General features: G+C 38.8%; 1 protein-coding gene across 1 annotated transcript in view; it reads left to right on the plus strand.

The window, feature by feature from the left end:
• RHOBTB1 (Rho-related BTB domain containing 1) overlaps positions 1–27,651 on the plus strand; it is a 120,934-nt gene that overhangs the window by 77,863 nt on the left and 15,420 nt on the right. Inside the window, exons 5-9 of the mRNA XM_004680867.2 lie at positions 1,167–1,368; positions 2,291–2,394; positions 18,571–18,756; positions 24,240–25,219; positions 26,778–26,896. Of these exons, the coding sequence (XP_004680924.1) occupies positions 1,177–1,368; positions 2,291–2,394; positions 18,571–18,756; positions 24,240–25,219; positions 26,778–26,896 (1,581 nt within the window). The 5' untranslated portion in view covers positions 1,167–1,176. The remainder of the gene's footprint in view (positions 1–1,166; positions 1,369–2,290; positions 2,395–18,570; positions 18,757–24,239; positions 25,220–26,777; positions 26,897–27,651) is intronic.

Below are 27,651 nucleotides of genomic sequence, written 5' to 3' on the forward strand. Positions count from 1 at the left end.
CAACCTTTTGTTTTTTCATGGCTTCGGGAAGACTCCAAAGTAATTCCTTATCTTGGAAAGAACATTCTTTAACCATATGTTTCAGACTTCTTGATGAGAAACACAGAGAGGAAGGTTTCAAATCTTGCTTTACGGTGCCTCACTTGGGAATTTTTTGGGTTTTTTTTTTTTAATGAATTTGGTTAATAAAAATAAATGAATAAGGTACCTTCTTAGTGGTGCAAGAGATTAAATATTAGCACTATGAAACAATAGGCGGCCACTGCAGCATGAGTTCCAAACCCAGGGAGCTAACCCACATGGCCTCAGCAGTGTATTTCAGTAGATCATCCCCCCAACACATACATACCTATGGCCTGCACCCCAGCTCCTGTGTGCATAAATAAATAAAATAATAAATCTTTCAGGAATAAATAAATGGAGCCCTCCCTGGTAGCACAGCAGGTTAAAGCACAGCATTAAGAAGCTAAAGCTGCTTCAGGTTGAGTTCGATCCCCAGCCCTGGAAGTGATCTGCATGGCGCAGCAGACCTCTCCTGACCTGCCCACTGCTCCCCTCAGCAATGTACTTCATTGATCTGCCTGTTCTGCTCCCCACTCTGTCTCTGATGAAGCCTCTCACCACCTCTGGCTTATACCCCAGTTCTGTATAACTAAATAAATAAATAAATCTTTAAAAAAAAAATTTTTAACAAGAGATAGTGGCTCACTGGAAGTCTCTGATGATCTGGAGAATCAAGTCAGCTTACCCTCCAGTGTCTGAGTTTAAAACTGAAGGTGATCAGTCCCTTTCATGAGTCAAGATGAGTAGCTTGTGAGTGGTGTGTGTGTCAGCAATTCCCCACTCGCCTGATGGCCCGGTAGGCAAGTTGTGTTTAGAGAAAACCAAAGAGAAAATAACACGTTAACCGGAAAGCTGTTTGGGGTCAGAATAACCCCAAACCATCTGGTATTTTTATACTTGTGTGAGATATAAAAAGAATACTGAAGTCTCAGTGAGGCTTGGTATGAACTTTCAGACTTTTTGCTTATATTTGAGCACCGCCCCCCCCGCCCCCACCACCAATGAAGTGCCTAGAACAAAGAGAAGACAGCCAGAACTCCTCGTCTCTGGTTGCTCTTAAAAGCCTGGGCACCCATAACATCCCTTCTGTTCTCTTCTTGCAGAGTTTTATAAATGGACACTGACATGGACTACGAAAGGCCCAACGTTGAAACCATCAAGTGTGTGGTAGTGGGAGACAATGCTGTGGGGAAGACTCGCCTGATCTGTGCCAGAGCGTGTAACACCACCCTGACACAGTACCAGCTGCTGGCCACCCATGTACCAACCGTGTGGGCAATTGACCAGTACCGGGTCTGTCAGGAGGTAAGATAGATGACATTTCTCTAAAATCCTAAAGGCCGGCCTCCCTGGTGGCACAAGGGTTAAAGTCTCAGCACTGTCAAGCTATCAGCAGCCACTGCAGTATAAGTTCAATCCCCAGCCAGGGAGCTGACCCACATGGCCCAGCAGACCTCCCCCTCTCGTGCCTGCTGCTCCCCTCAGCAGTGTATTTCAGTGGATCTGTCTGTTCTGCTCCCCACTCTGTCTCTGGTGAGTCCTCTCACCCCCAATTTCTAACTTATACCCCATTTCTTGTATGCATAAATAAATAAAAACAAATCTTTTTTAAAAATCCTAAAGGCAGGTCCTTATTATTGCCAGTCTGATTTTTAAAGGTGGGTATAGAGGAAGGATGGGGAAGAGTGGAGAGCAAGAATGGTTTTTGCATTTGAGACAAATCCCATGGCCCTCCCTGATCGCATGACGGGTTAAAGCACAGCACTATCCACAGTCACTGCAGCACATTCAGTCCCAGGCCAGGGAAGTGACCCACATGGCACGGCAGACCTCTCCTGACCTGCCCACTGTTCCCCTCAGCAATGAACTTCATTCAATCAGCCTGTTCTGCTCCCCACTTTCTCTGGTGAACTCACCCACCCCACCTGCACTTCTGGCCGGTACCCCAATTCTTGTATGCATAAATAAATAAATCTTAAAAAAATAAAAAGATAAATGTCACCAGAGTAAACAAAAATAAATGCAAGTTTGGGAGTATGGCCCTGGTATCCAGAATGAGGAAGACGTGAGTTATATGACTCCAGGAGGAGACTTAGGACGTCTCTTAAATCCTATTAGAAGAAGTAAGGAGGCAAAGTACAAGAGAATCAAATGGGCCTTGAGGGGTCCAACCCCAACATCCTTCGCTGGGGGAGCCTCTGATTGACAGATGTGTCTCTTTCCACAGGTCTTGGAGCGTTCCCGGGATGTTGTTGATGAAGTGAGTGTTTCTCTCAGGCTTTGGGATACTTTTGGTGATCATCACAAAGACAGACGCTTTGCATATGGCAGGTAAACCCAGATGAGTGTGGTGTGGTTTAGCTTCAGTATAGTTTCCTTTCCAAATCCTGCAACTGCATCATAAACCAAAGAAAAAACACACACACACACACCCACATCAGATGGCCTTGAAATGTGATGGGTTCTGCACTGTATCTAAGAAAAGAAAAGAAAAAAAAAAAACAACAGAACAACATTGTGTCCTGATGTCAAGAGAAGCGGTCTGCCTCACCACTTGGCTCCTCCCAGGAAGTGGTTTAAAAAAAAACAACAAAACAACCAGTGCTTTACACTGGGACTTTTGCTAAAGAAAAATTCTGGTGTGCCCTCAGCTGTGAGCTGCTTTAATCGCTGTTTTCCTGAGTAATACTTGATTGGCCTTCCGAAAAAATGTTTTAAGTTATTTTAGCACTTAGTCACCTCACTTCAGAAGTTCTACTGGTCTTTTCATGACCATATTAGCAGAATCTGATGTTATTTGCTTTTGGTTTTTTTTTTTTAAGTCTATTATTTTTATTTGAAGGTTGTGTTTTAAAAAGAAAGAAAAATATCTCTGAAGTCCTTCACAGCGTACATTTCCAAAATGAACTGAAATGCTCATGTATTTCATCTGTTTTCCATGTAAATCAAAAAAGAAAAAAGTCCAGTATCGGAAAGATTGAAGTTTGAAGGACATTAATATGAGTAGCACATGGTCAAAATGCCTTACAATATTTAACAACTTCTTACCACGATAACTTAATGTGTCAGTGAATGTGTATAACTATCAAAATCTAGATAAAAAGATTTCCTTTTTTATTTCAATGCCTTAACTGTAAATTAACACATTTCGTTTTAAGTTTAGAATTAAGGCCTCATAGATCAGTTTTCCCTTGTTCATGTCAAACATGTTACCTCACAGGATCGGTAACATTAGATATCCACATACATTAGTTACTTCTTGGTATTGAGATAAGCATTTCTAAAGTACCTCTGTTTCTTCAAGCCTGTAGCTCTCTTAAGCCTCTGATAGACTAACTGGTGTTTATTCAAGTGCTTTAAAATACTGAGTAAACTGCTGAAAGGTTTTGCCCCATCCCTGAGAAGTAGTTTACACACTGAAGGAGCCTTTGATTTAGATCGGTTTGTTAAGGAGGTCCCAGAAATAGACGTAATTCCATATGTCCGTATTGATTTTAATGTTAACAAGGACTCTTGAACTTAATTCCCAGCGTCATGGACACTTTTCTTCTGAACTCCCTGTCTAGTTCTGTTTTCTCTTACTATGATGTTCTTGATTCTTATCTTAGTTGCCATTCTGGTTTTTCCTTAGGTTCAATTGTTCCACACAGATGAAAATAGTAATCATACATGAACCTGCTTGAAAGTACCGTGCAGTCAGATTTACAATATCTGTGGTGTAAAAGAAGCTTAATAAAAGGGTGATTTAAAGCAAAGTAAGAAGTATAATACATCTTCAAAGGGCATTTTGCACTCTTGTTTCTAAAAAGGTACCCAAAAATAGAGCCATAAGATGGATTTACTAGAATATTGAGTTTAGTTCCTAGAAATCATATTTCAGCAGTTCAGTGGTCTGTTGCCACTTGAAATTTACCTTTTGAAATAATTAATTTTAACTTGACCCACAATGTATAACTTTTATTGTGGTACTACAAGGGCTGCTTCATTATCACGTGAGGTTCCTGTGTTACATAGCCTTCATGGCACAGTGACCTCATACAGTTGATATTGACAGGCATCTTCCCTGGGCCTCTTCCAGCCACCTGATAGATCTGGGGTCATTTTGCAACGTGTCATGCCTGTGCTTGCTCCCTCCCAACAAAAATAAACTGCTCTTTCATGTGACTCCATCAGTTCAAAGGGCATTGTTCAACTCTGCGGTCTCTAATGTTTGCTTCTATCTACGGCAACCTGTTCCCCTTTAGAGGGAAACAGGACACTCTTTCTAAGCCAAGTCTGAGCAACACAGAGGGGTTTCAGGAAACACTCCCGTGTTTCTGGATGAGTCCTCTTACCTCACATCATGTGCATGTTTGTGTCCTGTATTTCCTCTGTTTTTTCCTCCAGGCATCCTGCCCCAGGTCCCACCATGGGTAAAGAACAAAAACCAGAGCCATTGAGTCTTTCTATAAACACTAAATCTGTAAATTACATTGCATCGCACACAAAAAAATTATCAATTTTGGGGAAATTTGGTAGTAGCAGGAGTTTCTTTTAGTCCATATAAAACATTTTATTGCTATCTAAGAGCTGTTTAATTTCTTGATGACTTCCATTTTTAGCTTCATATCATTTGTGAAAAAGAAACATCATAATTACAGTTTCTGAAATAAGTAATTGACAAACCTGTTGTTTGACTGATGTTTTTACTATACTTGGCATGAATTAAAAGTCTGTGTAATGTGATAGATCCCTTAAATTTGAAAATATATTTGGAATCATTTTAAAATAATTCACTTGATTCTTGTGATGATAGTGAGAGAAACCAGGCTGGTACCAGATGCCTTGGGCCTCTCCTTAAATTTACTCTGCTTCTTAGCACCAAAGTAGTTAGTAAGTTGCCCCCTCAAACATTCTTTGGTCTGAACAAACACTAGTTTGTAGAGTGGATCCTGTGGACCAATGTGTTGTCTGTCTGCTAAACGGAGTTTGCTATTTTCTTAGCTTGTATAACACTAACCAGAATCTCAGTGTGTTCTTTACAATCTGAAGGCAACTGTTCAGCTAATTTTTTCACTAACTACAAAAGTACCTCCAAGATATCAAAGGCTGAACATGTATTTGTTAGAATATTAGGTGCTTTGACAACATTAATTTAGTTCAACTATCAGGAATCCTAGGAAGAAGAGATTCTCTCCATGCTACAGCTGAATAGTATTGTTTGAGCTCCTTTACTACCATGGATTGCCAACGGTGAGTTTCAGAGGCAGACCCAGCTCTGCCTAATGCTGGCACATCACCCTTTCCACTGAACCAAACTACCTCAGCCTCAATTTAAACCAGATATAATTGAAAAGCACCCCCCGTCAATGAGCAGGATGTATAAGTTTTCTCTTTCAGTTTTGTGTAGTCTTAGAACTGGGAGAGATCTCAAAGGGGTATCTGGTTGCCCCTTGTTTTGTTAGATGGAAAATCATACATCCAGGAAAAAGTATTGAGAGGAGTCCTTCTATTTGATGGAGATGAAAAATAGCAGAGAAGCATCAGCACCACAACACTTAACACATTTGAAATCTATCAAGCCCTCTCATCTGAAGGGAGTAACTCCAACTCTTTTGTAGCCTTTCCTCCCACCACCTACCTTCCAGCCACTTTTGGATGAACTTTTGAGTCTCTTTTCTGGATCTTTGAAAATGTCAAGAACAAACTGTACATAGTAACCGTAACTGTAATCAGCTGCTCTATTTTGGTGAGGAAAGAACCTCTTTTAAAGAGATATCACTCAACTCAAAGTTTTTCCCTAGAATTATGTAAGAATGAAATGATCACACTTAGGTCCCTGACACTAAAAATAGATAAGTATGATGGTCTGTGCCCTCAACTTGATATCTAGGCTCCTTAACCTATCTCCTATAGTCATATCACACATAGATAATCTTAAATGGTATTGTTTCTGTTCCTTAATATTCTTCATCATTGATCTGTCTCACAATCAGATAATCTTGAAACATTTAATAAAACCTATGGTATAGGAGGTGGTGGTAACAATAGCTATGACTTAATTAGGGCTCCTCATGAGCCAGGCATGTGCTGAGTGTCTTACATATCTTGTCCCACTTCATGCTTGTGGTGACCCTCCAGAGTAGCTCGTTTCACAGTTGAGCAAACAGGGCACAGTTGAGGCCAACATCAAACAACTAGGAGTGTAAAGAAAACTGGACTTTTCCTGTTAGTCCTGTTTGACTCCAAAACTTGTATCTTTCCATGCCACCAGTCTGTGATAGCTGATGGTATTGGTTGATGACAAATATACTTTAAATTTATTCCTGGATCAGTCTTTAGTCTCACACAGTTTTACGTGGACATGGAAGATGTGCATTCACTATCATCTACTCAAATAATACCATTGTTCCTCTTAAGTTGTTTAGTACATAGCAAATGATCATTCATGTAAATCCATGAATAGCTAAACACGAATCCTTTCATTTTCCATCAAAATTATTTCCAAGAGAACTTTTTGAGAGTGAGTGGGAACTTGGGGTACATTATATAGCATACTTCCTCTCCCAACTTTAGCTTAAGCCTGAAGAACCACTGTTAGTACCCTTCCACATTTCTGGGCATTTTTCCCCCAGGAAGAGCCCATTTATTGCATAATTATTCTTACACACTGACTGTCCCAAATGTTGCTAGCTCTTATGAGAAGTGGTAAGAAACAGCTGTTGCATCAGGAATATTTTGAATTAGCTCTTCTTGTCCAAAGAACATTCGAAATGCTGAGCCAAAAGTAGCATTCTAATGATTTTAGGAAGGCAAACAGTTACTGGTCTACAATACCTATCATGTGGCAGTAGACCAGGCCATGATCAGGGTGGAGCAAGTGAGGCATATAATAATATATATATATATATATATATATAATGTTCATAAAGTATAAATAATGTTTCAATGGCAGGTTCACTACTAATGATTTTTTTTCTGCTCTCAGGTTCAGTACAGCACTAACTTTATTTCAAATTTTGTTAGTTTATTGTTCATAGATATTTTTCCCCCTGATGCTGAGTTTTAATTTTTAGTATTATTTATCTGTCTTACTTCATTTTGTGGTACCTCCTTAAATTTTGCACATCAGACAAGTGCTTCACTCTCTTCACCCAAGTTCCAGTCCTGATGATGGACTTCATAAATCCATTTGTAAATGGATAGTAGAGCAGCAAAAACGAGAACATTAGCAATGCATGCACTTCATGGAAAAGTAATTCAAGCCACACTTTTAAATGGGTAGTACAAAGATATCTAGGATGCTTATTGGTCTTTGTGTCTTGACATAAAGGACTAAAAATTGCCCAGGTTATAGAAAGCTGTAGAAAGATATAAGAGCAGCTAACGTCTTAGATCCCTAAGACGTTAAACTAAAACTGCTCATTCTCATACTTGCATTTGCCTAAGCATCTCGTGATTCTGATGTTGAGGTCTATGGAAAGGCAAATGGGCAAATTTAGCCAATACCTGGGTGATAATAAAGCAGGTAGTCTTCAGACCATATTTTGATAAACAATGCCAAGGACTGACTATGATACTCTTTACTGAACCTCTGTCAGAAGGGAGGAAATCTCTGGAAAATTGAGGAACTTTAAGTGAAGGCTGGGAAAAGGATGGGGGGGGGGTAGGTGGGGACAAAGGGAGAGAATTAATTCCATTTCTAGAAAAGTATAGAGGATGCTATGTACTATATAGTGATGGGAAGATCATGCTTTACCTGGGACAGGGGATGGAGGAAGGGACAGATTACAAAGAGACACAAGGAAACTTTGGGGTTATGGAAATATTTACTGTCTTGACTGAGATACTAATATCCAGGGATGTGTACGTGTCAAATTTAATCAAACTGAAAAAAAATTCTAGTGTATTTCAGTTGTGTCTAAGAAAAATTTTTAAGTGAAATCTTTTTGTGAACATTCAAAGGAGTTTATTACATGTGAGGACATTTGTGTAGTAAATACATCTTTTAGTTATTTATGGGACTTAAAGTTAGAGCTCACTGAAAATAATTTGTGTGATCTTAGGGGGGAAATGGGACAAGAGCTTTAACAGCTAAAAATAGAAAATGAGTTGGTTCTAGAATCTCCAAGCTATGATGGGACACTATCAAATTGTCCTTAAATTCTGCTGGTGCCTGTTTTGCAGAGAGAACTCTCCACTGTGTGGATCATAGCCTAAGTGGAGAGGCCAGGGTCTTTGACTATGGTTATGTTCATAACTTTTTCAGAAGTACACACATTTGACCAAGTCCCCTGTGATGGCTACATGAGAACACCATGTTCCATGAAAGTTGCCTCCTTTCTCTGTCAAATAGTAACACTTTTGTCTTTTGCAGTTGGTTCTTAATGGAACTGGAACTCACAGTGGTAATTTCTGAGGGCACACAAATGACCTCCATTTTGTACTCAGTTACCCTAGCTGGCAGTTGGGTGCAGAGTTGAGCAATCAGGTGTGTCCTCTCATGGCTGGTAGCTCCACAACAGGTGTGAGCTTCCATGCTTGTTTGTTTCTCCGGAGTGAGGCCTAACCCGCCTTTCCAGTCTCATCTCTTGCTCCACCCATAACCAAATATTTATAGTTACATGTCCTGTGTAGCCTCTGGGCTCACAAACATACATTATGTTCACTAGAAGTCACGCCCACTCCACCTGTCCTTTACCTACTTTTAAGTATTTAGAACAAGCATCACATACTCCCAGCCTCACCTTCTCACCCTCTCCATTACCTCTAGAATCCAGGTGAAGCATCTCTCCTTTACATTTTCATAGAACACTTTCACACATCTGTCTTGTAATCATAATCAGTTTGTTAGAAAATTGAGCCCGTAATCTTCTCCCATTCTCCTATTCCTCATATTCTATTATTCCAAGTATCTTTGGAACAAAGATATTTCTTTCTATTCTATGCCCCCTACCCCTGAGCCCAGTACAAAAGTAGGAGCTTAGTAGATGGTAACTGAATGAGTGCATGAATCTATTAATTGATCTCAAACATGCCAGGGTCATCTAACACATTTACAAGGAAATAATTGTAAACATCATAAATCTTCATAACAAACTCCAGGCTAAATTTTACATTTGTACTTTTATAGTAAGAATAAGTCATGTCATGAAAACAACCCAAATGCCCAAAAGTAGATGACTGGATTAAAAAGATGTGGTATGTATACACAATGGAATATTACTCAGCAACCAAAAAGATAAATAAATAAACACATGTCTCTTGCAGCAACATGGATAGAGCTGGAAGGGATCATGCTTAGTGTAATAAGCCAGAAAGAAAAGGAAAAATACTGCAGTTTCACTCATAGCAGGAGTATAAATAACCAGGGGAGAAAATAATAATAATGATGAACAACTATATACCAGAGACATTTTATGGGGGAAGGATGGGAAATGGGATCAAAAACAGTGAAGGAAGGGTAGTGCACTGGACTATGGTGATGGTACACGGGTAATTTGGTGATGGGAAGCCCACGGGGATTACAACTGAGGTGGAAAAGGGCACAAAATGATGTAAAAATAAACTATTATTTTTTAAAAAAAAAAGTAAGTCATGGATGAACCTCAAGGTCGTGAAGATGGAAAACACTGTGTTCATATTCTCCTTAGTGAATTAGCAAGGAAACAGATGAGTTGGGACACCAGGAGAAAAGGGAGGGAGGTACAATCAGCCACACCCCAAAAGCTCCCTTCCATTTTCTCCCCACAGTTTGGGATTTGTAGATTTTGTTTGGAATGCCATATGTGAATGAGTATCCTTAAGCAGAATTGCTTGCACTTTTCCAACTATGCATTATTTCTCCCCTGGGTATCATTTCCAAGATCTTTATAATCATCATTTAAAAAATAACTATACAATCTATTTGCCCAAAGGTGAGGGCAATTAAGTAGGCAGTGGCAGGTGGATTATTACTGCTTTGTGTTCACCCAAAACAAACAAGCAAAAATACATTCAGCTAATGCACGCAAATAATTCAAACAAATGTGGGAGAAATTTCTGAATTCAAAAGCATGCTTCAAGCTTAGGACTGCAGTGATGTCAAATCACCTGACACATTGAAAATATTTCTGTACCACTCTTTGGCCTGATGTCCCACACAGTCCCTACTTCTCTGAACTGGTACATCTTGTCCTGTAACCAGAAGACAAACAGAAGAACTGGGATTTCTCTGCCCAGTGCAGCCCTGTCCCCAGGATGAAACTGTCCTTGTGAAGTCACAGTGCCAAATGAGATAGGAACAGGGCTTGATTGATAACTGGGGTCACTTATGTTCCAGGACCAGGAAGTATGCTGGCTGCTGCCCAAGCACTGGTCATGTGGCTGGGAAAGGCAGTCCTTTGTGGTTCAGCCCAGAAAAGCACTGATAGACCCGTAAAATGCCACAGAAATGTGAATAACAAGACCACAGAGATGGGTAAAGAGAAAAAGGAACATATGCATTGTTTAATACATTGATACCTTGTGTTCTGACTTCTTTTTACTTTTATTCTGTTTGTAATTATAGCTTGAATGATTGGTTCAAATTTAGTTAAATATATTGATTTTTCATCATGGAAGAAAACACATCAGTTTGTCATGCTTCTAAATTAGGTGGTATAAGAAGAAAGAGAATGTTGAGCAATCTTGCAGTGTCTTCTGAGGATAATTCTGTTGCCATCTCTCAGCATTTCCCTGTCAATAAAGGTCACAAGCTGGCAAGTCAAAGGAAAAGATGTCTTGATGAAAATGTTCTGCCTTTGATTAGCTGCTATGTACAAGATACATCCCTGGTGACTTTTGAAACCATATCATATTTGTTTGATAATTGGTCCTCCATACAGTTTATAGAACACTATCAAAGAGATTTTTCTTAGTGAATCTTAATAATCTTATAAGTAATTTTTCATATTGGTCATTCATTAGACTGCCACAATTTGTATATCACTTTACTTTCTCCCCTGAATGCCTGTGCCCCAACTTAGAAAATAATCAGAAAGACAAAGTAATAAATTGCAGAAAGATGAAGCAAATTACCAACTTCTCTGTTAAATTTAGCATCTTGACTATCTTTACTTTAGTGAGTTTTTGTTTTTTATATTAAAAAAGGTTGACCGGTAGCATAGAGTGCACTTCTTTCAGCTTTAATTCTGTGTAAGTAATCCAGAAATAATCCCGAAAGTAACCTGCCCATTTCTTCATCATTTCCTTTGCTTCTGGAGATAACCAAATTCCTGACAGAGATCATTAATCCACTATTATTATGGTGCTTTGAAAGTATCCAATTATATGGGGTAAATGGATTTTTTAGATAAATTCAAATAATTAAAAAAATATATTAACTAGTTCATCTCATAACAGAGAGATTATATGGCTGTCTTTCTGCAATAATTGTCTAAACAAATATAATAGCTCATATTCTATCAGGCTGCTGGAAAAGTCATGACGTGTTTTCTCAAGCAAAAATGCATCATGACTTTCCTGATAACATATTTCATTTTTTTATTAAAACTTAAATGTATCCCTTTACTTACAGATATATTTACATTGGTATCTTTCAGATGTTGAGTCTACAGATATATTTACATGGGTATCTTTTAACTTCCAGTATCTATAAGGCCTTTTTGCTGTTAAGCCACCAAGGACCTCTTGTTGCAACATTATGTTGTGAACATAGTGTTGAGAAAAATAAGAGAAACAAGTGTGGAGAAAAACAAGTAGAGATGAAAAATAACACTCGTAGTCTAGTGGGAAAAACAGCAACATAAAAAATTAAAACTCAACATGAGGAAGGCTGAGCTAAGATGTCAAGACCAGGAGCAGGGGAGGAGGAATTGCTCCAGGCAAAACCTCGGGTGCCCTTACTGACTGACTCCTCTCCCCAGCATCCCACATCCGGTAGGTCCATCAGCAAATCCACCTGTGTGGAGAGCTCAGCCACTTGTCACCACCTGCATTGCTCTGAGGCCAAAGTCAGCAACATACCATCTTTACTAGTATTACCATCTTTACTAATTCCTTTACTTTGCCCTTCACCCCATGTTAATTACTATTTTGTCAATTTTCGTGATGACAGAGGGATGTTCCTGTGAAAATTTGTATCATGTTATTTTGCTCAAAATTCCTAGTGGTTTACCATTTCAGACAAAGTGAGAGCCAGGACAGCCTTCCTAACTCAGCCCCTTGCTACCTCTCTGAGTTCAGCTCCTGCAGGCCTGCTGTTCCCCACAGGGCAATATCCGAGGCCTGCTGCTATCTCAGGACTGTAATAGTCACCTCTACCACCATATTCTCTCCCTAGGTACCATTATGTTGGCTTCCTCATTTGAGTCCTTCAGATGTTTTCGGAAATGTTACCTCATTGAAACCCTCACTGGCCACTCACTTCACAGCAACTTTTCTTTCTTACTTACTTCATTTCCTATTGGGTACTTATTACTATCTGGCATACTACACATTTTATGCATTTTTTCTTGCTTATTGTCTCTGTTCTCCACTAGAGTGAAGCATAACGAGGATAAGCACAAGATCAGCCATTTGTGTCTGTAAATAGCTGTTGTTTCCCCAATGTCTAGAAGAGTTCCTGGTACACAGTAGGTTATCAGTTAATTTTTCTGGAAGAAATGATCGAGCGATTATTTATTGATTTGAATAACTTAACAAGTCTCTATACCTTTGTCCATTCAAAGAAGATTGCTGAGTGGTCTGAGTAAAAACATTTTCTTATTGTCGTAGAATGAGTTTGCTATTTTACACAGTTTTGCTTGAGAAGAACTAGAAAAGTTAGTCCCAGAGATCTCCCATCTGGCAGTTTAGATGAAACAGAGGTCTCATCTCTACAGCTAGTCTTGCTCTTAGGAGAAAGCATCTTGAGTGCAGGGAGGAAGTTCCTCAATCGTTGAGATTCAGGGAAAGTCAAATAAATGAGAATGAAAGGTAGAGTAGGGAGAGAATTTATTATCATGCTTTACCGTCTGCTTTTAAGCAAGCCTTTATGTCCATGCTTCCTGCTTTCATTGACCAGGATTTAAACAAGATCAAACAAGATGGCTTGACTTACTTCTTTTAATAAATTACTGTGCTTCTCCCAATTTCACATGCATTCTACTTTTACTGATAATTTTGTGCAAGTGTTAGGCTTTACTAAAGAAAATATAGATTACTAAGTAAAGAAGAAGGGATGTCAAGTGAATAACAGCCAATGTCCATTGGAGGATACCATACAACCTCCCTTCCCCTGGGTCCATTGCTCCCTGTGATATTTGTATTATGATGGTAGAACCAACCACCTTTAAGACTTGAGTATTATCTTAGTGTTTAGTAGCACTGGTGGGATGTCAATACTACATTCCTGAACTTAGGAGCATGAATTACTTTGCTCCCATTTTTGGAGGGTGGGGGATGAATGACTTAAAATGTTGCTTCCTACTAAAAACATGCAGTTATGGGCTTGGAAGAAATAGTTGCGCATGCTAATCACTCCCAAATCTGGATATATTTCAGGGTGTTTTCACAGTTTTCCCCACATAACATCTGTACTTAAGAAGCCTCACTGCTATTGGTAAAGTATTGACTTGATTTCTCTACTCACATCCAGGGCACTGCATGGTCCTGCCCTGCTCCCCAACCCCAGACCCCTGCCAGGCACTTCCCTACAGGCCTCTCCATCTTCCATGAGTATGAGCTTACACAGCCATTCATCTGCAGGTGGTCATGTTCACTGTCACTGACAACCCCCTCCGCATCTCATACACACCGGGCTGCTCCCCTACTAAAAATTTCCAAAGCCACTTGTGATACATTCCTTTTCTCTGCCATGCTCCCAGCTGTTTTGTGCTGTTTTGATCTGTCTGTTTGCATAGCACTGTCAAACTATGTGCATGAAAGGTGTGTTGTTGACATGAATGGTTTTGAATATGTTTCTGTAAAGTGCCTACCTTGATTATGGGGGGAGAAGGGAGCTTGATGCCTCAGTGCCACGTGAAGATGAGGGTCTCCTAGCTACATTTTTGCCAGAAGGAGACCTGTGTCATTGACAAAAAGAGGGCCATTAAAATGTGACCATGTCTACTAATATAAAGGACATGGGAGTTTCTACTGAAAAAAAAAAGAAAGAAATACTGGGCAGCAGTGACTTATGAAGAGGTAGGACCCAACCATGGAGCAAAAGACTTAAAAGTATGTTTAAAGAGATCTTCCCAAACAAGACTGGGATGAATACAATTGTTACCTTACTCTCGGTCACCAAATTTTATCAGCAAGAGACCCAAAAAGAATTGGCACATTGGAGAAGACATTTGACTGTCCCACTCAACAGCCCTCTAGAGAATTGTGTAGAGCCTACTGTCCTTCACATCACCTGTCAAACTGATCAGGTCTTAACTACATCATAACTTAGAAATTACTTTTTCACTTACTCAGATTAGAAAATCAGAGAATTGAAGGACCTTACTTGGGCAATAGTAGCCATGTAGATGGCACCAGACAAAGGAAAAGACAGAGAACAGTTTAGTGATAGTAAGAATCTTTAAAAATTCATTCCTAAGAGAATTTTGATACTGATTATCTGCTCTTTTTCAATCACTTCTTCAAAGGATGAATTTGCTATTTTAGTTTGGAAAAGTAGTTTAGCTACTGGTTGCATCTCTGATCTTGTTCCACGAAATTCACTATACTTGACTATAGCTGTTATAAAGATACACATTGAAAGATGTGTGGCATTTGCTGTTTAAAGTTTAACTCCGGCCAAAGGTCCCCCAACAAAAATTAGTCCCAACTTTATATGCACTCTTTATGTTGTATAAATATCTTTACCAATTTTTCACATGCTATCTTTGGTCCATGTTCTCTGTAAAAGATAACTTCTGTAAAAAGGAAAAAATGTTTGTTTCATATCTGGGGGAAAAACTGTTACAATTGAGATTGGCTTTTTTGAGCTTAAGTTTTGATCAATTGGTCTCTCTCTGAATACTCCTCTCCCACCCCCAACTTCCCATATTTCCAAAGAACTGGAGATTTACAGTTATTTCCACTGAGAAATTTACTGGTTTTTTTTTTTTTCACATCACTAATCACTATTCGTTCATAGGTATTATTTAATGTGTTAGCACCTTAGTGAAACTATTATGTTGTTATTTTCTCTTCAGGAACAATAAACCACCTTTCTTCCCCCACCTTACCCCCCCAAAAAAATTTCATAGACAAACAACTGAGACCACAACTACTTAACTCCTTTGTCACCCTGGCTTTCTATAATAAAATCACTTAGCCCAGTCAAAAAAAATTTCAAATGTCTTCCTGTGCCTTCTCCATATTGCAGTTCTAGAGTTTGAAGTTTTATCTACTCTGCTCTTTGCCTCTTCTCAAATCCATGTGCATTCTACTTCAAATAACTGTAGGGTTCCATTTAAATCTATCAAATTCATTTTACAGCTGAATAGGAACTCAGAGGTCATTTTTAGGCTGACCTTGCTGTCTCTTGTGAGGATACCCCCATCATATTCCCCCCTCCCAATTATTTTTAAACTGAGCTCTTCAAAGTATTTTTTAAAAAAAGCAACAGAATCATGGAGGTAGAAATACCAGAACTTGCCTTTTTCTTTTTATCTTTCTTAGGAATGGCATTTTAAACACGAGCGTATGTCAGACATTGAACAGTCTCTACATAGGAATGCGTGTTTTGATTAAAAGTTATTTAATAGCTCTAGTTCCTTGGAATTCTGCCTAAAGCCAGAGAAACGCTTAGCTGTAGGTCTTGTGCCTTCTTTGAGAAGATAGAAAAATGGCTCAAAATCTATAGGGAATAAATGACATTTTCTAAGTAGTTACTTGATCATATAGATGTTTATCACAGATATGTTGAGAGAAATTGAAAAAGAATGTTGGGATATAGAGAAATACATCAAAGTGGCATCTTTTTGTAACTCTCTTGCTGTATCCATTGATTAGTTTCTTGGTAAAAATCAGGGTTTGGGTTCTACATTCATATGGCAGACCTGAAGAGTACAATTCTATTTAATCCACATACAATGTCTTCTTAACTTTCATTTGTATTTAGATCAATAGGGCTTAGCCAAAAACATTTGAGCAAGTTGTTAGCGCTAAAATATGATCATACTCTTTAACTGCTTTCAAGGTAAAATAGAGGAGACAGGTTCACCTAACACCTAATTATGCCTTAAAAAAGGGAAAAAGAATTATTTTGTTTCAAGGAGACAAATAGAATTTTGGCAAAATAGAATAAGTTATTTTCACTTCAGAGGTAGTACCGCTCTCAGCACAACCTCTTTAACTATAATCCTTTGAAACAAATATTTACAGAGCATTGAATTATTTTTCTAACTTTCCGACAGCATTTCATGCATTGAGATATTGAGATATTGATGTGACATAGTTAGAAATTGGACCCTCCGGACCTATGTTGAATGACGGCATTGTGCTGCTATCATCAGGAGATTCCATTTTTCCAACGCCCAAGGTCCTGTCTGTACTTGTTTACGGGTCATATGGATAGTAACTAGTATGTGTTCAGTGGTGTAAGTGTTATCATGGTAACCTTGGCAACCGAGCTAGCTCTGATTTCTAAACCTCACTTCTGTATCATAAAATGAGATAACAGAATTGACATTTAGCTACATATCTGTCATATAAATTAAGCTCTGAAAATGATTTTCTTTATAGTCATGTGCCTTAATATGGAAATAGTAGACACTGATTAGAACAATTTTATACATTGAGGTGCTAGATAAATTTCCTCAATTCTTTCTCTATAATATTGAATCTCAGATATTGCCATATTATTCTCACTGTGTCAAAATTCATGGTGCTTTTATTTTAGATCAGGCTGAAGCTTATAGCAGAGCTGCATCAGATATCCTATATAAATAGGATTATGAATAATAGAAAACTCAGCTGCTAAAAAATGTAAAATTTAAAGCATTCTTGGCTTCACTGGATACTGTTATTTATGCTGATTAGAATTAAGACTGTGCACAGAATATTCCACTAACTAAATCAAAATTCCAAAGACAAGCCATGATTACATTTCATTTATATACTTATGCATATTTTTACACATATTTTCCATTGTCCAAGAATCTTTGATAATATCTTTATTTCAAGGACATTCTAAACATGCTGATTATTATATTAATCTACTTGGAGTCCTACATCCTCCTTTTTTATTTGGAAATATTTTAATCTCAGGATCTTTCCCTTTATTTGTTGTGGTCTGGTGCAGTTTTTCTTAGATATAAATCTAAAGACTCAACTTGTGAATTACATTTAATGTAAGCACCCTGCAGTTTTCTGCATTGCAAATGATTATTTTTAGAAATTTTATGGTTGCCTGGATATATTTGTTTGTCTTCATTGATATGTAGAGGGAAAAGCTCATTAATGATTTAAAAAGGTATTTTGATTCATCGACTTGATTCTTCTCATTACATAAACAATAAAGTCAATAAATTAACATCTAATAAAATTGTAAGAGTTTATTTCTGAATTTAACTGCTAGATAGTCTTAAATCCTTAGGCATAACTTTCCCTACTCCTTACATTCCTCTGCCTTAATACTTTCAATGTCATCATTCAGCATATTTTAACCTGAAATGCTGCTTTATAATTCTTGTTAAAGATACCTTTTAACAGCTATCTGTCAAACACCATAATTGAACAACTGTTTCATAAAACAGTTCTTTGGCTTCAAGAATGGTAAGTCATTATACAAAAATGGAAGATCCTTATGCCAGAATTGACTATAAAGCATTTTTTCTTTTTCCCATATACTTGCTACGTGTCATATATAACAGTTGAGAAATCTGTTTCCAACACTTTCTCATCTCATTAGCCATCCATCTAACTCTTTTGCTATTTTTATGTTAAATACTAGCTTTCTTGCCTTAAATCTACTAGAGTCAAAAATTTGGTAAACTCGGGATTTTTTCTTTTCAGAAAAGTTAAGTGGTTGTGCTCTCTACACGTGTGCTTAAGTGGAAAGAAGGGCAGAAATCCTTCTGTGTATTTGCCGACGCTGCACAGCAAATACCTGTTACGTTTTCAGTAATGTTTAAACTCTTTGCTTTATCTCATTGGGTTGAGTCATCATCATCTTTATGTTTAAACTGGTAAAAGGTACTTCTTATTTTCTTTTATCTGGTAACTATTTCTTTGGAACAGAAATAGTTCAGCATGTTGTGATACCAGGACTGCATCAAGTGTGGGGGACCATCTATACTGTACAATACTTCATTGGAAACGTTAGGATGCATAGGCTCTCTGCCCTGCAGTGCCCAAGAGAACTCAGGCTGTGTGGGTGCCCAGGCTGTGTGGGTGCCGGAATGTGGGGGCTTATCGGGCTATTTGCATGACCCCGAGATGTATTTTAATGTTTAGCCATTTTTAAATTGTGACACAATATGGCACTAGGTGGTTGGGGAAGAAGAGAAGCCATAGTGATAACGGGGGAAGTTCAAAGGCAATACAGCTTCTTTTGTGGTTTCCTTTTAGGTCGGATGTTGTGGTCCTCTGTTTTTCGATCGCTAATCCCAATTCCCTAAATCATGTGAAAACCATGTGGTATCAAGAAATCAAGCACTTTTGCCCTCGCACACCTGTTGTTCTAGTTGGCTGCCAGCTAGATCTCCGCTATGCTGATCTTGAAGCTGTTAATCGTGCCAGACGCCCTTTAGCGAGGTAAGCCAAGGGACTTGGTGTTTCACTGCACTGGCCAAATTAAAATTTAGAGGTAGCAGATGTCTTTCTAGCCTAGGGTTCTGTTTGCAATGGTTCTGTGACCCCATTGCTCAGCCACAGCTTTAAGTTAGCTTGTTAACCACTCTGGAGAGGGTGTACCTGTTGCTTCTCATATTCACCATCTCCTGTAGACTGGAGCCTATTTTTGTAAATGGTTGACCACCATTTGACATGAATCACTGAAGTAAATATGACCTGGTGTGCATAAAAGTATTTTGAAATTTGTAAAGTCTTTCCCCACCCCCACCTGCAAAAATCTTAAACAAAAGATTTAGCTACACATAGTAATATCATTCTTGAAATTATGCTATTATAAGACAGTCAGCTAACATCAAGAGTGATTACTTGACCCTAGGAAGATCAGATTTATTCAAATACATATATCCAAGTTTGTTTGTTTCTTTGTTTTTTAAGTTTTTGGTTTCTACAATTCAGCTTCTGTGTGTATTTCATAAGATGATAGTGCCCAGCTTTAAAAATCTAAGTGGATGTGTAGTTGCAAACCAAAAAGCACTATTTTGAATGACTTTAGTGATTATACTTGTAAAGTGTCACCAGTTTAAAATAAAACTTGGAGGAGGATTTGTTGCACTCTTAAAAATGTAGATATTGACGAAGGGGGGAATAAGCTTATAAAAGGCTATCCTCCCTCAATATTATCTTTATGAAAAACAATTGTTTGTATGTTCATAGTTAACTGCCTTTATGCTGATGAGCATACCTTTTCCAGAAATATTGATACTGTCCTGCTGGTGAAGCAGAGAATTAGATTTAATGTAGTATATACAATTGTTGATTCTTGATCAAGCACACCTGAGGATTATATAGTGCTGTAATGCGATGTTACTTCCATTTAAAAACAAAAGCCATCTTTCAATGTTTGCCTAATAGACTCATTGCAAAATTTTATATTTATTTTTTATGCTTTCACAGTAAAAGAAAATAAAAATACCTTTAGATGATTTCTGAAATCCAGATATATTTTGGACAAGATTTCTGAAAACATTTCATGTTCAGTTTCTACAATCTATTATTAAGAGCATATAGAAGAAAAAATGAGAACTCATAACAAATGAGAGCTGGCACCTAGTCTGAGGAACTTTCTGTGTCACAGAATAGGTTAAGATCATTGAGCTTCACAACCATAGAGAACTATGGAACGTTGCAGAGATGTGGGGGACAGTACAGGAAACAGTCTTTCTACAGAGAAGTTCTGGGGTTCCACTAAAGAGGTGGTATTTGAACTGGTTTTAAGTCATTCCCTAGAGCAGGGACCACAAACTGCCCTCCAGGAGCAAACCACCAGGTTAAACCTTCTTCCCTGAACTTTCCATTGGTCTTTGCAACACCCTACAGGTTTTTTGTCTCTTCCAACCAACTTTCTTCAAATGCAAATTCTGTCAAGTGTTATTTCTCTTAAGACTACTGCTTATCACACATATTAACTTTGGTCTTGAAAGACAATTTTTTTTTAGGAAGATCAATTCTTAAGAGTATGTCTCAGAATCAAGTATATGTAACTGTGAAAAGTAACAGAGAACACATCTTGCTTGTGTTCTGGAGTTCCTTTGTTTCTTTTCAGTAATTATGCTAGAAGCACACCACCATTCTGCTTATTCTGCTTCTGATGTTTGGTACTCCCTGGGTTTGATTAAATTATTAACAAGCCTTGTATGCCAGCCTAAATGGTATAGACTTAATTCTTTAGGCTTTGTGGAACCAGCAGAATTTTTTTTTAAATAATTTTCAGCTAAGTCATATTTATCTTATGTAAGGATTTTCCAAGTGGCACTAAATTGTGGATTAAAATGTAGAGTCTGAAGGAATACCAATTAAAGGCTAATGCTCTAGTCCAAGAAAAAGGTGATAAGGGCCTGTCTAACAAGAGTAAAAGAAAAGAGAAGAGGAAAGGTATAAAAGAAGACTCACAATTCTGTTAGAAGAGACAGAGTTTTGGATGTGAGCCATTTGGTATAGGGAGTTCTAGATTCTAAATGTTCAGTAGAGGTCTTTCAGCAACTTAAGAATTCAACATTAGGTAAACACTGTAAACTCTCTGCATCAATTTCTTGAGAATGCAGATTGAGTCTCAAATGAAAAAGCATATATAAAGTCATTTTATAGTTTTAAAGCAAAATTTAAATACAAAGTAATGAAGACAAAGATGATGGTGGCAATAATGATCACGACTAACATCTATTAAGGTACTTTATATTATCTCATTTAAACTTCCCAATTAAAAAAATTAAGTACCAGGGAGTAAACCTAACAAAGAAGGTAAAGGATCTACACAGGAAAACTCTAAAACACTAAAAAAATAGAAGACACAAAGAAATGGAAAATATACTTTGCTCATGAATAGGAAGAATCAACATTGTCAAAATGGTCATCCTACCCAAAGCAATTCACAGATTCAATACAATCCCGATAAAAATCCCAATGGCATTCTGCAACAACATAAAGATTACTAAAATCCCTATGGAACCACAAAAGACCCCAAATAGTCAAAGTAACTCCTGACTGAAAAGGGGAAAAGCTGGACACATCACTCTTCCAGGCTTTAAACTAAATTATAAAGCCATAATAACTTAAACAGCGGGCACTCCCTTGTGGTACAGTGGGTTAAAGCACAGCACTAAAAAGCAACGAGTTCGATCCCTGGCCCCAGAGGTGACCCACATGGTATGGAAGACCTCTTCTGACCCATCCGCTGCTCCCCTCAGCAGTGTACTTCATTGATTTGCTTGTTCTGCTCCCCACTCTGTCTCTGGTGACTCATTGCCCCTGTGCCTCTAGCCCAGTTCTGTATGCAAAAATAAGTAAGTCTTTTAAAAATAATAATAATATTATAATTTAAACAGCATGTTATTGGAACACAAGTATACACAAAACAATGGAATGGAATTAAGAACCCATAAATAAAACCACACATTTAAGATTAACTACTCTACAACAAAGAAGTGAGGAGTATAAACTAGAACAAGGAGAGTTTCTTCAGTTGATGCTTTTAGGAAAATTGGACTATCACATACAAAAGAATGAAACTAAATATCTCATTCCATACATGAAAAATAAACTCAAAATGGATTTAAAGCTCAATAGTAATACCAGAAACTATAAAATACATAGGAGAAAACATAGACAAACATTCCACAATATAAACTTCAGAAACATGTTTGCATAGTCATCTCCAGCAGCAAAGAAAACAGAGGCGAATATAAGCACTGACACTATATCAAACTAAAAGGTTTCTGTACAATGAAAGAGTAATCAGAATGAAGAGACATCTACTGAATGGCAGAATATATTTACACAAGGTCTATAAAACTCGTGCAACTTAACGAAAAGAAAACAAACAACCACATCAAAAAATGATGTGGGCACTAAAAAGAGCTAAATAGGCACTTCTCCAAAGACATGAAAAAGTGTTCACCACTTACCATCAAAACCACAATGGGGCCCTCCCTGGTGGCACAGTGGGTTAAAGCACTGCACTAAGAAGCTAAAGCCACTTCCGCATGAGTTCTATTCCCGCCTGCCCCGGAGGTGACCACATGGCGTGGCAGACCTTTCCTGGCCCGCCCGCTGCTCCCCTCAGCAGTGTACTTAGTCGATCTGCCTGTTCTGCTCCCCACTCTGTCTCTGGTGAAGCTTCTCACCGCCCCTGAGCCTCTGGCCTGTACCCCAGTTCTGTATATACAAATAAAATAAATCTTTTAAAAAAACAAAACCATCAAAACCACAATGGGGCCCTCCCTGGTGGCACAGTGGGTTAAAGCACTGCACTAAGAAAGCTAAAGCCACTTCCGCATGAGTTCTATTCCCGCCTGCCCCGGAGGTGACCACATGGCGTGGCAGACCTTTCCTGGCCCGCCCGCTGCTCCCCTCAGCAGTGTACTTAGTCGATCTGCCTGTTCTGCTCCCCACTCTGTCTCTGGTGAAGCTTCTCACCGCCCCTGAGCCTCTGGCCTGTACCCCAGTTCTGTATGAATAAATAAAAAAATTAAAAAAAAAAAAACACAATGCAACACAACCTCACACCTGTGAGTATGGCCCATAAGAAAAAAAATGTACTGACAAGGATGTGAAGAAAAAGGAACCCTCTTCCACTATTGGTGGGAATGTAGACTGCTACACCCTATGAAAAAGCAGTGTGGGGCTCCTGAAAAAGCAGTGTGGCAGATTCATATGAATCTGCCATATGACCCAGCAATTCCACTCCTAGGTATCTGCACAAAGAACACAAAACACTTAATTCCAAAGGAACCATGAACTCCTGGGCTTATCACAGTACTATTTACAATATGGAACCAACCCAAATGCCCCAGAATGGATAAGGGGATCATCATGTATGCGTACATACATACACAATGAATATTACTCAGTGATCAAAAAAGAAACTTATGCCATTTGTGGCAACATCAGTGGAACTGGAGGGGAGATTATCCTAAGCAAAATAAGCCAGAAGGAAAAAGAGAAATACTGGATGGTGTCATTTATATATGTAATGGAGGCAAACCAAACAAAGGATCAGACAAACACAAACTTGAAAACCAACCCTTGAGGGCCTCCCTGATGGCACAATGGGTTAGGATGCAGCACTGCAAGCTAACTGCAGCTGCTTCAGTATAAGTTCGATCCTCAGCCCCAGAAGTGATCCACATGGCACAGTGGACCTCTCCTGTCTCCCCTCAACAGTATATATCATTGATCTGCCTGTTCTTCTCCCCACTGTATCTCTGGTGAATCCTCTCTCACTGCCTCTGCACTTCTGGTCTGCACCCTAGTTTTGTATGAGTAAATAAATAAATCTTTAAAAAAAAAAAAAAAGCCTTTGGAAGCTGACCTTAGATCTAAAGTATCTGAGAGGGAAGGGGAAGAGAAGGAGGGGAGAAAAAAAGGGGGTGAGCTCAGAGGACTATGGTGAAGAATTATGGATGATTTGGTGATGTGAGAACTATGATGACCACACCTAAGGGGAGAAAATCTTTGTTGTGAAAAAAAATGAACAAGGATGTAAAATAGCGGTAATTCAATAAAAAATAATTTAAAAACACAAAATGTAAACTTTTTAGTATGGTTCTTTAAGATGTAAGTATTCAATATTATTGTTATTCTATATTATAGATGGCAAGAACAAGACAGAGGTTAAGTAACTTTCTCAGGAACAAATAGCAAGAAAATGACTGCTGTTTTAGTTACTGTTGCTACAGGGAAAGTATTTTTTCTCTGCATTCATAAGTCCTTTAAAATAGCTGAGGTTGGTTATATATTTTCCTAATATATTTCCTATATTTCAACCTTCTTAAAAGCCTGAGTAGGATTTTAAATGTCTAATTCAATCAAATGCCTACACAGGCCCTGGATTTTGTGGGTTCCCTCCTGACATAAGGCTGTTCTAATTTTTTAATATTCTATTTCAGGCCTATCAAAAGAGGGGATATTTTGCCCCCAGAAAAAGGCCGAGAGGTTGCTAAGGAACTTGGCATCCCATACTATGAAACAAGCGTTTTTGATCAGTTTGGAATCAAGGATGTGTTTGACAATGCAATCAGAGCCGCACTGATCTCCCGTCGGCATCTGCAGTTCTGGAAATCCCACTTAAAGAAAGTTCAGAAACCTTTACTTCAGGCACCATTCCTACCTCCAAAAGCACCTCCACCAGTCATCAAAGTTCCAGAATGTCCCTCGACAGGAACGAACGAAGCTGCCTGTTTACTGGACAATCCTCTGTGTGCTGACGTCCTGTTTGTCCTCCAGGGCCAGGAGCACATCTTTGCACACCGAATTTACCTCGCTACCTCCTCTTCCAAATTTTATGATCTTTTTTTAATGGAATGTGAAGAAACCACAAATTGGAGTGAAGGAGCTTATGAGAAAGAGAAGCATAGCCAGGATTTCCAAGGATGGTCATTGAGTGTTGACCCAGATGAGGCAAGGGAGGAGGGCACCCCAAGGACTCCTCAGGCAGGTCAGTGGAAGTCCTCCAGCCAGAACCTGTTCCAGCTGGAGACTCCAGGGCTGGAAGCCGAGAGCCTGATTCCAGAGACTCAGACTTTGTCAGGCTGGAGTAAAGGGTTCATTGGCATGCACAAGGAAATGCAAGTCAATCCCATTTCAAAGCGGGTGGCCCCAGTCACCGTGGTCAGAATGGATTCGTCTGTCCAGTCAGGCCCCTTCAGGACCCTGCTCCAGTTTCTTTATACAGGGCAACTGGATGAAAATGAGAAGGATTTGGTGGGCCTGGCTCAGATTGCAGAAGTCCTGGAGATGTTCGATTTGAGGATGATGGTGGAAAACATCATGAACAAGGAAGCCTTCATGAACCAGGAGATTACAAAAGCATTTCACGTCAGGAAAGCCAATCGGATAAAAGAGTGTCTCAGTAAGGGGACGTTTTCAGGTGAGCAGGTCCAATGGTAAAGTCATCAGTAGCCTTGGTTGTATTATATCAAACATGTGCCAAACAAGAGCAGGGGAAAGAATCACCATCACTGCACGTATACCAGATTATTTTTCCCATCTACCTACATTCCGTGTATTCACTTCTGTACTTACTCTCAAAACTAAAGGATAAATATTATTAGCTCCATTTTGTAGATGAAAAAACTGAGGGGTAGAAAAGTGAAATATTTGGCTCGCAGCTATAAAGTAGCAATGATAAGGTCAAACTTTGACCCTAAGCTACTTCCTAAAGCACAGGGTAGAACAGTGTACCCTGACCTGAACCAGTCAGCTTGCTCTTAATAATTCCCACTCACGATCTCTTCCCTCACCAAATCTATTATTCAGGACCATTCAGCAGTCACTGATGACAAAAATCGGTGACCTCTGCAGCCTAACGTGCCTGAAATCCCTGAGGCTATTTTGGTGACCCTGAGCATCCCCATCGGGGTGTCTCTGCTGTACATTCTCTCCTTGCCCATTCTCACACTGCTCTTCTATATTTATCTTCCCTTCTTTGTCTTTGCTAACTATGCCCTATGCTGCCTACAGCACTCTTACAGAATTACTTAAGCACACTGCTGGCCTGTAGCCAAGATGACTTACTGACCTTTGCTTGTACTAGCTTACATACCGGGACTATTTTTGTTCTGAAATTGTCCTCTGGGTGTTTGGGTATTTCATTGTATAAATTTGACTTCCTGACTTCTATTTATATGAATGCTTCTATTTATCTGGAAGCATCTATTTTTGTCTTTATCTTTTATAATACCTGTCATGGTAATATACATTTAATAAATCGTAACTAAGCCTGTTTTTTAACATTTATGAATAAATACCACCAAGGTATAGAATCAGTCTTGATATTTAATTAACAGAAATACTACAAACTTGCAGTAAATTAAACATTGGACCTTAGTTAATGACATGGCCTTCTCCTTACTGTACAGACATAATGATCAAATATAGCGTGGTAGCCTCAAATGTATTCTCCCTTAAAAAAAAAAAACTATAGGATATTTAATTTTAGGATGATTGGAAATATTTGAATATGAACTCGATAAATGATGACATTCAGGAATTATTGCTAATTTTCTTAAAAGCAGGAATGATATGATAACTGAGAATGCTCTACTTTTTAAGAAAACTTGATCAAGAAGTTAGAAGTGAAGAATCATGTTGGTCATTAAATATCGACACAAACATTTTATATACGATAGATGACTTACCATTGTACTATTCTTCATTGTTCTATATGTTTGAAATTTTTCATAATAATTGTTCCTCTCCTTCTCCTTTGTGTTTCTTCATTAGTCAGAGAATTTGGGTTGTGACCTTATGTGTGATTTTTAAATGCTTCTTAATCCTTGGAGAACAGGGAATTGAGTTTGCCAAGGATTGGGGTTGACACATAAGTAAAGATATTGAAAAGGAATATGAGAGCTGGAGACTGATGTAACTGGGAAGAAAGCTCAACAAGACAGGCTCATGGCTGTGCTTTCTCGATCCTTGGGCAGATGTGACTTTTAAGTTGGATGACGGTGCTATCAATGCCCACAAACCACTGCTGATCTGTAGCTGCAAGTGGATGGCTGCCATGTTTGGGGGGTCATTTGTGGAAAGCGCCAACAGTGAGGTATGTGCCTTCTTAAAAGCCTAACTGCTATCTTTATGAATGTGCATGTGAATTTATATAAAGTGTTTAATTAGCCACATGACTGATTCTTGAACTGCTTCCATGAAATAGTTCCTTAAGCTGTGCTTGAGTGTTCAGTCGTCTGCTCCTTGATTGTGTAATTGTAAGACCTGCTTGTTTAATGTTCACTTTTTATGTCTGGGCACCTCAGTCCTCTACATGTAGACCTTCCACCTGCATAGCTCTACCCGTCATGAAGACACCAGCAGCTATACTTTTTACCAAATGTCACCAGGAAAGATACTATGAAAACCACTTCATACAAGGAACCTCTCCTCCAGAAATCCAAGACCATGAAAAGTTTCTTCAGTCACTTAGTTAGCTTAGCTCTGCCCCTACCTAACCTGAGGGAGACCCTAAGAAACTACCTCCTCGCCTCAGTGTCCTTATCTGCAAGATGAGGGCTGCCCCAGGGAGCACCCTCGAGGTCTCCTTAAGCTACAGCAATCCCTGGGGTTCTCTCTTGGCTCACTTCGCCTGAGGGTTGCTGACTGAACAGATACAGTCACGCAGCAAATGTTTAAACCTCTGAACACACCTGTCCAAGTGTTTAGGTCTAGTGCAAGGCCCCGGCTCTCTCATCAAACACTGGCACTCTCTCCAAAGGAAGTACATTCACAGAGCAGAGCAGCAGAACGTTAGAGATCCTATAGTTTCATCTTCTTACAAACTCTGCTGGGAAACAAAGAAAAATT

Source organism: Condylura cristata, unplaced genomic scaffold, assembly GCF_000260355.1.
Source record: "Condylura cristata isolate star-nosed mole 26May11 unplaced genomic scaffold, ConCri1.0 scaffold00011, whole genome shotgun sequence".
In the NCBI taxonomy this organism is placed as follows: domain Eukaryota; kingdom Metazoa; phylum Chordata; class Mammalia; order Eulipotyphla; family Talpidae; genus Condylura; species Condylura cristata.